Here is a 13,701-nt window from a genome sequence, read left to right as displayed (position 1 = left end):
GGACTGGGACGTGTCTGTTAGCAAGGTGTAAATGATACATGTGCCTGAAATCAAGAGCAGGAAGGTGAGGGCACATGGGGAGTGGTGGGGAGCAGGAATGGAGAGGGGACTAGGAGAAAGAGAAGGGAAGTAGAGGAAAGCATGTGTGATTAGGAAGATTGAATTAGGGTAGGAATAAAAGACAGAAGACAGACAGAGACAGAGAAAGAGATAGAGATAGAGAGAGAAAGAGAGAGAGAACATAAAACAGGGAGCCATTATAGGTTTGAAGAGAAAACTGAACCTAAAGAAATGTCTAGAGACCTACAAGACTGACTCCAACTAACAATTTGAGCAACAGTGGAAAGGCTACCATAAATGCCCTTCCCTGATAATGAGATCAACGACTAACTTATCCACCATCATGGAAACAGAAGCAAACACCCATAACTAAACATGGAGTCGAACTAGAATCCAGATGCAGAGGGAGAGGACAAGACCAGGTTGAAGAAACACATAGAGACAGCTGACCTGAACAAGGAGGAGCTAACGGCCCCCAAGACTGATAGCAGGGAATCCAGCATGGGACTGACTCAGGCTCCCTGAACATGGGTCTCAGCTAGAAGGACTGAGCAGTCTAAGGGACCTCAGACAGTGGAACCAGGATGTATTCCTGGTGCACAAAAGGACCTTGTGGACACATCCCCCATGGAGGGATACTCCCTTAACCTAGAGACAGGAGAGAAGTTCTAGTCCCTACTTCAAATGACTTGTCAGATTTACATGACCTGGATAGCATAGCCCTACATGTGGAGTGAGGGGGATGGGAGGGGAGGGTGGTCAGGGTGCATATGAGGGGGGAGAGAGGGTAAGAGGGAGGGAGGGAGAGGGAACTGGGATTGACGTGTAAAATAAAAATAAATAAATAAATACATACATACATAAATAAATACATAAATAAATACATAAAGGGTACATGCCATGCCGGTTACAGAGAGATTCCACACACTCTGAACTTCCAAGAATAGAATACCTTTGCTTTATAGCATAAAAAAATATGTAACAAAAGAGCATAAGAAAATTCAGTAAAATGTAGTAATTAGATTTTTGAAATAATAAAAAGATTTCTCTCTCTCCTCTCTCCTCTCTCTCTCTCTCTCTCTCTCTCTCTCTCTCTCTCTCTCTCTCTTCTCCCTGAGATTCCTCTGTCCCATTGTATCTCTCTGAATAATTTTAATTTTATAGGGAGATTCATATTTTGCATGTAAGACTGGGCTATAAAGCATCCAAAATCATATCTAACCTTTATATGTCGTGACAGTATGATGACAATATGTGACTGGGCATTTTAGGCACACATACATGAAAACCTCATTAATAGTAGGACTCTAATATCCCAAGGCTTCTTGAAAACTCAGATTGTTTCTAAGTATCTTTTATACCTTTATTAGACACTTAAATAAAATTTGCCTTTGATTCTAGACAATTCCTTTAGTTTGATTACCCTTTGCATGTATGCCAATGCACCATTTCGATTAGAACCATTTATATCCCAAAATCAAATTTACTCATCAGCAAAATTAGTACATGTACATATATAGAAATTATTTTTGAGGAGAACTTCAAAATACAAGCTGAAACTTGTCATTCAGGTAATATTTTTAAGAAGGAAATGTTCTTATGCAACATGACTAAAATACCCTGGGGAACTCTGAAGTCATTTTTTCATTAAATAGAGCTGAAATTATGTGAACAAGTAGAACATGGACAAGAAAGAGGAAAACAAAGTATAGAACACTGGGGAATGAGAAAATAGAATGTAGACTGTAAGAGGAACAGTGATTTGTTCAAGGTTACCCACTGTGTGAGTCAGGAAAAAAGGGGAGGTTGAGCCTGTATCAAGAACTAAAGATACGGCTGCACACTAAATCTACCATTTTCAATAGACATTGCTTTCATGTTCATTTTGTCTGGAAGAAGATATTCATATTGATAAAATTCTCCCAGAATTTAGCCAAGTGTTACTCTATAAATCTGCATTTTTAACAACAAAAAAGCACATACATTGTTACCAATTAGAAACTAAACAACCATTATTTCATTTTCATATATAAAACTTAATTTAATTTCCTTAACATTCCCTGAGGTATATATTTTAATTTATGTCTTATGGATTCACACATCTCCAAAAAGATTAAATGGGTTGCTTAGGAACATGCACCCTGGAAATTGGTCTGTATTCATCATTCTGAGCTGTTCAATATACTTCACCATAAACCTTACACTTAAGAAATTTGAAAGTGGTTTGTGCTTAGTGCAGAAAATGTGATTAAACAGAAAAGAGAAGCTTTGGGAATAATCAAAATTAGATACCAAGCTGGCATTTAGCAGAATCAGAGCAACTGGGCTAATTCATTATATGTGGCTGCTTTCACTAGCTAATTGATTGGGACAAGAGTTGAGCATATCTGCATAAGATCTTTATTTAGAGCCTATCGATAAGCTATTTTCACATGCCAGCCTCTCACAGTGAAACCATGAGAACCCCAATAGAAAGCTTTGAAATATTGTTGATTCACTATAAAGAGCATCCTGTTTGCCAAAGCAAGCCTCTGTGATCCATGTCTAACTCCACAAAGCAGTCTCTGTGTTAATGTCAGCTATCAACTTGAAACAGCCTAGAGTCATCTGAGGGAGTCTCAATAGAGGGGATGCCCAGATCAGACTGACCTGTAGCCAGGTCTGTGGAGGATTGTCTTGACTGATGATTGACGTAGAAGGGACAAGCTGAAGCAGACAGACCTGAACTGTTTAAGAAATTTAGCTGAGCATGAACTGGGGAGCCAATGAAAGCCCACCAGGAAACAGCATTTCTTCATGGTTTTTGATTCAGGTTCCTGATTTGACTTCCTTCCTGCCCTCAATTCTGTCAATGATAGATTGTGACCATCATTGTGTAAGGCAAATAAACCCTCTCCTCCCCCTCCTGCCTTTGGTAAATGTTTTATTCTGGCAAGAGAAAGCATGGCTTGGACATACTACTTTTGTGCTTTGTCAAATATTTTATACCAAATAGATTTGTTTAGACTATTGAATTCTTTAATATATGGGTCCCTATGATGAGGAAAGTTGGAGCTTCTGTGGCAAGCTCTCTATAGAAGTAATGGGGTATCTAAGCAAGCTTTGTTTGGAAGTTGAGAGGCTGACTATAAGAGAGGGAAGGAGGGAAGGCACATAAGGAACATCATTTGGGGCTGAAAAGTCTTTAGACAATACTAAGTGTATTTAGGTTTATTATTGCTCTATTGTTAACAAACTATAAAAATGATCCCTGAAATTATAGTCTTTATTGCTCTATTTATTACACAGAATACTTCAATGAGTTAACCAACATCCTTAAGACCCAACTTTCCAATTTTTAAAGTATAAAAAAAAATAAATTTATGCTTTGCTTATTAGAAAAACTAAATTATATGCATTTTTAACTACTTAAACCAATGTTAGGCATTCAATGAGAAGGTAGAAGGAATGAATAAAAATATAACAGGCACTAAGTGACTTTAATATATTAATCTGTAGATCTACAGAGCCCTTCACTTTCCAAGACTATTTGATTCATATCAGAGAGCTTAACCATATTTTCTCTCTGGCCCTTAACTATTCTTGTTCAGGAAGATTTAAGAGATGCTAGTTCAAAACTTCAGGTGATTCAGCATTAAGCCAAGAATGCAGTTATTTCTGTCCTGACCCTGTGTCCCAGTTTAGTCAGGTGTTCTGTAATCAAGTCCCAGCATTGTACCCCAGTTCTAGTGGTATTCCCTTGTGTCTAACTCCTGGCTTGCAGAGCATGTTTGGGACCTCTAGCTATGTGAGGTTATTATTTCCCAAAAGGCAGCTTATTCTATTTGAAATTTGCTGTTCAAACTTTGTAAAGTATTAATAGTTGTCATTAGAATTTGAAAATACTTACATAAACATGTACGTTTCCAACATCACTTGCAAAATGACACGGTTTGGCAAAATGGCCGCAAGTAGTTGCTGTCCTCTCCAGAGGGCCATGTGCTTTATATCCACTCCCCCACCCCCAGTTCCTTGCTTCCTTTCTGTCTGGCTTTGCTTGGTGCCTCCAGGCACAGGGGTTGGATTCTAAGTCTAAGAACATCTGGTGAGCAGCAAATCCCTTCATTGTGTCAATTCTAAGTACTGCTTTATCCACTTAAAGGCCAGACATCTGTTCTTGTCTTTTATTCCACTGGCCCTTCTTCCTTACTCCATACCTTCTGTCTGTGGAGACGTGTGCTTATCTTTTGGTTCCTGGTCATCATCACCCACCCATCAACCAGCTCAAAGTCCTAAGAGAAATCCAAAATCACATAAGTCATCCTTCTATCCTGAGCTTATTGCAGTCACCAGATCCATAATCTGTCCTTAAAATCTTTGGCCACCATAGCGGTTATGCTCCAGTATTCTAGGCTATTAGTCTACCTCATCCTGTTATTTTATGCTCACAGTTATTCTTAGCATCTCATACTCCACATTTTACAAATCTGCATATTTTATTACATGGAAACTCAATGTATAGAATTTTCCCTTCAGTTTTTTTTTCAGGATCCTAAATTAATCTAAATATTTATTGATCAGCTAGGTCCAAGGCTATGCATTAGAAATTGATCTGAATGTTTGTTTATCCAGAATCATAATGATGTTTGTCATGTTTGTTACTAGCATTTTAATTACTTTCTGGCAAAGTACCTAGCATACAAAAAATATTTTAACAGATTTGTCTGTGCTTTCTTTCCTCATGACTGGCCACTTTGCTTACAAATTAACATTTGTATGACTAAGCCAAGTTTCAGGAACTATCAAAACAAAATTCACAAAACTAATTATGTATATCATTCTATCACATTATCTGGATTGGATAGAACTAATTACACAGTGGCTATAAAATTCAGCTAATTGAGTACTACCAGACTTTTAAAATAAAATCTTAATAAAAAATGGTACTTACATAAGGAATAGTGTCCAAAGTATCTGTGTTGACAATTATAGGAGCAGGGCTAGCCTAAAAAAAGAAGTAGAAAAAAATTCAATAATCAGCAATCTATTTGGAGACTAGTTCTGTTATTGTTTAACAAATATACCCACAAGTATTTCCTGAAGTCTGGTACCTGATCTGAGCAGATGTTTGAGGCTGAAACAGGAAGGTTGAATTTCCACTCAGTTCAAGTACCTATTTGTAATGCTTAATGAAGTGAACTAAGCATCCACAAAAAGCACATTAATTTTCTCTTTATTGTATACAACAGCAATAGAATTTGTGTTCCCTAAGAGGTAGGGATTTCTATTAAATTGAGTAGAAGTTAAAAGGTGTGCCATTTCTTTAAAAAATAAGTTTACTGAAGAAATTTGATTTTTCTCTTAGTAAGTATAATCAAATCTCATCCAATACTCAAACAAACATATGACAGTATACTTACTAATGCAATAAAAGTTCACTTACAAATATTGATCTAGGTCATCATCTTTTCACATTTACGAATCTATGATGATGAACATTAGACTAAAAGTTAAAAGAAATCAGAGCTTTCAGAAAAACATATTGAGTAGGTAAACTTCCTCTTTCAGAACTATTTGTGTAGTTTTCAGTAATTCCCTCTACAGCTGAAGGGAACCTGTGGAAGACTGATTTAGGAGTGCTGTAAGACTACACATTAGAAAATAAGAGATAACAATCTATTTGCATCAACAATTCAACTTCATGAATATTAGCAGACCTGTCTTTATTTTCAAGTTTCTAGAATTTTCCCATCAACCTTTCCTTCATTCCCCAGAGGATCTTTAATCTCCATCCCAAATTACAGATTTCATTTAGATAGGGGAAATACTCTCATCATGATTAATTGAGAGCTGTCTTATGTGATGCGGTGTCTTGGCAAGTGCTCAACTTTTGGGACATTTCATTAGCTGTTCCCTCTGGAGTTAACAGAGTTAACAACATTTTAATGTCAGTCTATGCCAGTGGAATTGTAATCTACAGGCAGTGCAGTAGGCTTTATATGACAAAATTCTGTTTCTTAACTTAAAACACCAGGAATAGTGAACATAAACTTGATGTACATATTTACATAACAAGTCAACTGGATATTCATGGTGTGTTAGAAATTATCAGTGTCTTGTGGGTGAATAAAGCAAAGCTAAAAATACCACCTGTAAAGAGCTTTTAGGTATGGGGAACAGCTTTTGTGTCAGAAGACATTGGCTCAAAGTTGGTTCAGCAACTTCCCCACTAAATGCTTTGGGGGCTACACAACTTCTTGGAGTTTTAACCCCATGGTAAGACTCTCTGGCTCATTTATCTTTGTGGAGCAGAAATAATAGTGATCAAGTTTGAAAATGTTAAAGACCAAGTGAGGAAATGAGTTTGAATGTACCTCGTAAACTACATTTCAGGATTAATCAAATATTTCCAAGTATTCTAATGACAGAGAACTATAAATACATACATTCACACATATATGGTGATTAGTAATCTACTCAGACTTCAGAGATCTCAGTGCTAAGCTAGTTTGTGGTAATAACCATATAACCATTTATTAAAAATATATGCTGTTTATTAAAGATATATAAATATATACAGATAACTCATTCACATTTAATCCCCAGAAAGCCATAATTCCATATTTATAAGACATTATTACTATTCTATACATGTAAAGATGAGAAAACTGAAGTTAAGGCAAAATGAGAACTGAAATGTAAACATTGCCTTTTTAGGGTATCAAAAGCCACTTTTCTCCTATGAAGCAGCTACAGAATCCTGGCACCTTGGTGACTCTACCACAAAGCATTTGAGATCTCTATTCTAGAGCACCACAGGAGAACCAGACAAAGCAAATACCACTGTAGATGAAGAGATACCTACAGTACTGAAGACCAGGTATTGCAAGTAAGCTGACAAAGCTACCAAAAAGCCTGTGCTTTTAAATCAATTGAAAACTGTCTATCTATCACACCTGGTCTTTGTTATCAAGCACAGCATTGATCACTAAATTTGCCTTGAACTTTACTGGGTTTTTTATTTAATCTTTTATCTTCCTTATTTTATGCTATATGAATAAATTTAAAAACCCATTTCCTATGCAGTGTTACCTATAACTTTCTGTTTATGCTATTTTCTATTTCTCATATGTAAATTTGGTCTTTGAAACAAGATTCAATATTTAACAATTAACAAAGATTATATACTTCTCTAGAATTCTCTATGTAAATTGTATATACACAAGAAAGCAAGAATTTTATTATTATTAATTGTGTAATGCTGAGTATCATAGCCATGGCTTTTAACATAGATATGTTCTCTACCATTAGGCTACATACCCACTTGAAATTACTGACTAAATATAACTATAAAGTACAGATAAAGGCTGAAAGAAAAGTACTATATATCTTTATAAGCTTTACCAAACATTTCCAAGATACTTGTATGCCCCCATGCTAATATCTAAGTTACATAAGATTTGTTTATTCTGGCTTCTGCTTCCCTGTTGACTTTTGCAAGGGCAGAAGTCAGTCCTGTATTTGGTCTGGTTGGGTTTCTGAGTTTTAGAAATGAGTTCCTTTGTTGCTTTGATGGTTCCTCTAAATTTCTTCTCCACACTACTCCATAAATACACCCTTGTTTCACAGTGGCTATCTTTGTTAATTGAAGCCATCAATCCAACTGATGACTCAACACACTCCTGCCTCCCTTTCCCATGTGCTTATTTCCATTCACTGGAAGGAAACTCATGACAAATCTGGAAAGAGAAAAAAAAAAAAAAAAGAAAAAAAAACCTGGGTAGCATTTTGTAACTTTAAAGGATTAAGAAAACAGCCTTTCATGAGTGAACCCCCCAACAGTAAAGAGCAAGTGGTTTTCCCTTGACTTTTGTTTGGATAAAGCCAGTTTTTAGCAGAAAAAAATGAAGCCAATCACAGAGAATCAAGAATCAGGTGAAGAGAATACTGCTAGAATGTGAATTATTGGATCAAGTGATTCATCCGTTGCAGCTACCATTCTGTCTATGTGTTTCTGAGATTACAGTGGTGACTTTGCTTTTGCCAGTCAAAGAAAAACTTCTGGGCTTGCCATTAAGAGAATCACATTAATAAGGAAGCTAACAGAGTTCAGGGTCTTAGTCAGGGTTATTATTGCTCTGAGAAAACGTTATGATCAAAGCAAATTGGGGAATAAATTATTTATTTGACATACACTTCCACATCCCTGTTCATCATTGAAGTAATTAATTAAGCGCAGGAATTCAAACATGGCCAGAAACTGGAGGCATGAGCTGATGCAGAGGCCATGGAGGACTGCTGCTCACTTGCTTGTTCCTCATTGCTTATCCAGCCTGGTTTCTTATAGAACACTAGACCACAAACCCAGGCATACCCCAACCAATCATGGGCTAGGCCCTCCACATCAATCACTAATTAAGAAAATGCTTTACAAGTTTGCTTACAGTACAATTTTAGGAGGAATTTTCTCAACTGAGGCTCTGTCATCTTCTGTGACTCAAGCTTGTATCAAGTTGACATAAAACTAGCTAGCACAAAGATGCTTGCCCTGGTGTTGTCTACTTTGGGTTGTTGCTAACTGCCAGTTCTGTGAAATATTTCTGATGCAAGTAAGCAAGTTGTTTCAAACCACAAGTCTCCTCAAACAAGGTTTTAGTAGGGAGTGCAGTTCCTGGAAACCATGCTGAGTATCATGGAGCTCACGCCATGAAGTGCAGGATGGACAAGGTCAAATACTGAATTCAGGCCACTTCTCAAATTTCAAGGAACAACATAGGTAAATTAACAGACTGAATGCCATAATCAGTAAGGTTTGCAGCATGAGTAATTGTGTGAGCATTTCGGCCCAGTCAGAGCATGAAAATTGAAAGAAAGCAGTTGCCATGTTTGAGGACAAGACTCTCAGGTGAGCACTGGCAAGGGCATAATTCCTAAAATAACTTTAATATAAACCATGGTGTGATAACATGAAACCAAATGGAAGCCAGTGGTGTGTGTGTGTGTGTGTGTGTGTGTGTGTGTGTGTGTGTAAGAGGGGGGAGGAGAGAGAGAGACAGGAGACAGAGAGAGAGACAGGAGACAGAGAGATAGATAGAGAGAGAGACAGACAGACAGACAGACAGAGATTCCCCTAAAAGCTATAAATCTGTGAACCACAAGTTAATTATCACCTGGCTTTCACTGGCTTCTGCTAGATGCCCTGTTAGTTAGCATTTAGTTTCATGATCTGTAGAGCCTGCCAGCAGGATAAGCCTCAGTGGGTTATAGTTTGATCCTGGCCAGGAGAGTAGTAGCATATTGGGGTTATCTATCTGTACATTCTGTTGTGGCTGAATTAAGACCTTGGCATTAAGGACTGGATTGGATATGCCAAGGACTGATAACTAAGATGGCTGTGTTATGTGTTAGCTTTTCCTCATATCCTCCATTAAGCTGACCTATATGGAAACAAGAATGGTTGAAAAGACACATTGTTTCTTTTTTCTTTTTTTCCTAAATTGTACTCTTGTTCTCTTTTGCAATGAAAACTTTCTCTTCCTTCCCCTCATTTCCCACAGTTTGCTGGGCTGGATTTCCACATCCCTGGAAACTCTCAGGTTTCTATTTCCTGTTGAAAGAAACACTTAAACCTATAATTACCACCAGTTGAAGACTTCCAGTACCACCCCTTAGCCATATCTGGATTCCTGCCCTCTAAGATAGAGTAGCTAACAGTTGCACATTCACTAATGTGGCACCTAGTTCATATAAGTTAGCTTCCTAAATCACCTTGCAATAATATGAGAGAGGAACAACTAGCTATAATTTACATGTGGGGAAACAAGAGGATTTTAAAGCTGAGATAAGGAATGTTTATTTTCTTTTTTTCTTCATTTTCTTATTTATTTTTAATTTTTTAAATTTGTATGTATTCTTCTTTCATATAGTACATCTCAACCACAGTTTCCCTTCTCTCCATTCATTGTCCCCCACCTTCTCTTTCTCCAAGTTTGCTCCTCTCTCATTTCCTTTCAGAAAACAGTGAGCCTCCCAGGGATATCTATTAAACCTGGCATAACAAGCTACAATAAGACTAGACATGGGCTGGAGAGATGGCTCAGAGTTTAGGAGGACTGGCTATTCTTCCAGAGGTCCTGAATTCAATCTCCAGCAACCACATGGTGACTAGCAGCCATCTGTAATGAGATCTGGTACCTTTTTTGGGTGTGCAATCTTACAGGCAGGCAGAACATTGTTTATATAACATAAATAAATCTTAAAAATAAAAGACTATACCTCATATCAAGGCTGAGTGAGGTAACTCAGTAGGAGAAAAAGGGCCCCAAGAGCCAGAATAACAGTAAGGGCACTCCCTAGTACTATCAATTACTGGATGAAGCCTCTCATCTTGATGATGACTGAGCTAGTCTCTGGTGTATGAGTGCAGCAGAATATCATTAGGAATCTCTGCATTGACTTTTTTGTTGTTGGCAGCCAGTCATGTTTGATTATATCTCTGATCTCTGGACCACCCTTGTCATGGTGTGGGTCTCAAGTTGGACAAGTCATTGTTTGACCACTACTACAGTTCTGTGCCACATTTACTACAGCAGATCTTGTAGGCAGGACAAATTGTAGATCAAAGTTTTTATGGCTGGGTTGGTATCTTAGTCCCACTTGCGGAAGCCTTGCCTAGTTATAGAAGATGGCCAGTTCAGGCTCCACATTTTCCATTTCTAGGAGTCTTCATTAGGTTCACCCTCATAGATTCCAGTGAGTTTCCACTGAATTAGTTTTCCACATCACCCCCCCAATTGCCCCCAGTTCCAGTTGTCTCTTCCAGTACTCTCTCCCTCCATCCCTCCACACAACCTGGTCCTTCCTGCCACCATCCCCACTTACCCCCCAGTCCATACATGAAATCTATTCTATTTCCCATTCCTAGGGAGATCCATGCAATTTTCACTATTTAATTCTACAAATATGATAATAATAAAGAAAAGTGACATGCTTCAGATCTCATCATTACTTAAAAATAGGAACTGAGGCTACAATAATAACTCAGTACTAGCATTAGTAGTAACAGAAATATTTAGCCTGTGTTGAGATATATTATGCATCAATGATGATACTTTAAGATAAATCAGTGTATTTATTTTTTGCGGTACTTAAAGAAATGATGTTGTCAACACTGAAAAAAACAGAAAAGTAGGGAAGGCAGGTAGCAGAAAGGAAAGACAGGAGACAGGAAGGGGAGGGGCCGAGGAAACCAGAAAGGAAGGGAAGGTAGAGTAAGGGAAAGGGGAGGGGAAAGGAGAGGTGTGACTGAGGTCAGGGAGTAAAGGAGGAGGAATAGAAAGAAGCAGAAGTTGATTGACTAATTTGCTTAAGGTCATAAATCTAAAAAGATCCATGAGGGAGTTCCATTCACATCTTTCTGGCATTAGAACACAGGTACAAACCAATTAATTTCTTTGTTGATCTGTAGAACTTTAGGTCAGCAGACTAAAATCCCTTTTCTTTCTTCCTTCTTTCCTTCCTCCCTTCCTTTCTTCTTTCTTCATTCCTTCTTTCTTTCTCTCTTTCTCTCTTTCTCCCTTTCTCCCATTCTTCCTTTCTTTCTTTGTCTGTCTTCTTTTGAGGCTGGAAAGTTAGGAGTTTCTCTTTCATACTCTTAAGAGAAGTTTCCCTTCATACTGACAGAGATTCAATTTCCCAATTCTCACAAGGTTTCTAGGTCCCCTAATCTACTGCAAACTTCTGCTTTTAAAAATGGGACAATGCTATTTTCTAGCTAACCTATTTCTTAAGAAGTGAGGTGAAAAAAAATAATGCATGTGAGACCAAATAGAGTTCTATAAACGGAAGGTTATGTTATTGCTGGATTTAGCTTTTGCTTTTTAAAATATTATAGTCTCATGTTCTCTTTTCCATAATACCAACCAGGTAGGTGCAGCACCATCCAACCCAGCCCTAAGTCATCACTACTAAATTCATCAGTGTGTTCTTTGTCAAGTGTCAAGTTCTCAAACCTGAAGTGATTGGAGCATGCTCCTCACTGCAAAGTTGCAGGAAGAGTAGGTTAAAGATCAGAATGTATGCCTAAGGGCTTAGCAAGTTGGACTTCACTATTGGCAATTACTGAAGAGGCCAAGATCTTGAACACCCTCCCTAATCCTAAAATACCCATGCTTTCCCATCAGCCTAGTTCAAAAAATAGGAAGATTGATTAGCAGATGCATGTTTTTTACTTAAACAAATTCTGAAATAACTCTTCTTGAGTACCCCTACTTAATACTTTATTTCTTTTTTTTTTTCATTTATTCATTCATTCATTGATTCATTTGTTTTTTGGAAACAGGTTCTGAACAGAGTATCCTGAAGTTCATGGTTCTCCAAGTTTATATTACTGAGTACAATGAGATGCCTTAACTATAAAAAGAACATTATTCTATTCTAATGGGTAAGACAAAAAATGGTATGAAGTAACTTCTCTAGTATTCAGCTGGGAAAAGAAAGATGTCAAACCTATCAAGCTTTTTTCCAAGAAAGTAACTCTTAGCCACTCACTTTAAAGTACTTGTTTCATGACCCTGTGAAGACTGCACGAGTATAGGCAAGTCTGTTCTACTCAGCAAATTTCCACATGAATACCACCATAGTACTTCAGTCCCTTGGATAAAAGTATTCCCATCACCACTTGATCCTCTAACACAAGGACTTCCGAGCTTTGGGTATAGTTCAGTGGTGGAGTATTTACCTACCATATGTGAAACCCTGGCTTAGATCTGCAACACTACAATGAAACAAGATATAAGAAATGTAATGCTTTGCAGAAAATTGATGATACTCTAAAGACCTTAGGTTAAGTTAATCATCCCTATCTCCTTGGTGTAGCAAGTATGGTGTTGTCTGGAGTAGAGACATAAAAAGAAGGGACCAGTGAATCAAATAGTTTTCTTTATGTTTCCACTATACTCAGTATCACTTGGATAAGAAAGTAGAAACTGCATGATGTTAACTATGGAGACTCAAGACCTTGCACTGTCTCCTTATTCTTCCTTGTAATTAGTACACAAGCTAAAATACTTATGAAAAGTTCAATAACAAACCCAAGTTGATAATTATTTCAAATATCAGTGTCATGTTTCATACCGTATGTAAAGTGTCCATACATATTTGATAATTAAACTCCCATAGGAAAAGGGAAGGGTCAAAATATTGATTTATCAATTCCCAATGTGCCAGACAAAAAAGGCAAGATTTCATGCTGTGTACTGTTACTTACTCCTTTTATAACCCCAAGGTGTGTGTGTGTGTGTGTGTGTGTGTGTGTGTGTAGGGGTGGAGGGTGACAGAGTTTTCTCTTATCTATAGAAAAAGAAACAGAAATGAGGGTGATTCAGTGAATTTCTCAAATTTAGACATGTAGAATGAATCAAAGCTGGATCTTAAACCCAAGTCTTCTGATTTTTACACCCCCTGCTCTTTGCCATTCATCCACAATACTTCAAATCCCCAATTCACAGTGAGAAAGACCATATCTATTTATACAATTTACATAAAAAGCTCTGTGAAGATCCACAAAAATAGAACCACTCATTCAAGCCTCAGAAGTGATTCAATCAGTGTGGCCCCTGCCACATTAACCATACCCAGTGAAGTCACTGATACATTCTGTGT

At 37.5% G+C, this 13,701-nt stretch overlaps 1 protein-coding gene across 18 annotated transcripts in view; it reads right to left on the bottom strand.

Moving 5' to 3' along the window:
* Dlg2 (discs large MAGUK scaffold protein 2) overlaps nucleotides 1-13,701 on the bottom strand; it is a 1,341,778-nt gene that overhangs the window by 677,355 nt on the left and 650,722 nt on the right. For all 18 annotated transcript variants that reach the window (XM_051192230.1, XM_051192231.1, XM_051192225.1 and 15 more), the window contains one exon: nucleotides 4,991-5,044. In XM_051192230.1, coding sequence (XP_051048187.1) covers nucleotides 4,991-5,044 — 54 coding nt within the window. The remainder of the gene's footprint in view (nucleotides 1-4,990; nucleotides 5,045-13,701) is intronic.

The sequence above is a fragment of the Phodopus roborovskii genome, unplaced genomic scaffold (assembly GCF_943737965.1).
Source record: "Phodopus roborovskii unplaced genomic scaffold, PHOROB, whole genome shotgun sequence".
Taxonomy (NCBI): Eukaryota; Metazoa; Chordata; class Mammalia; order Rodentia; family Cricetidae; genus Phodopus; species Phodopus roborovskii.
Note: the sequence above shows the minus strand (reverse complement) of the source record. Positions and strands in the feature narration are given on the sequence as shown.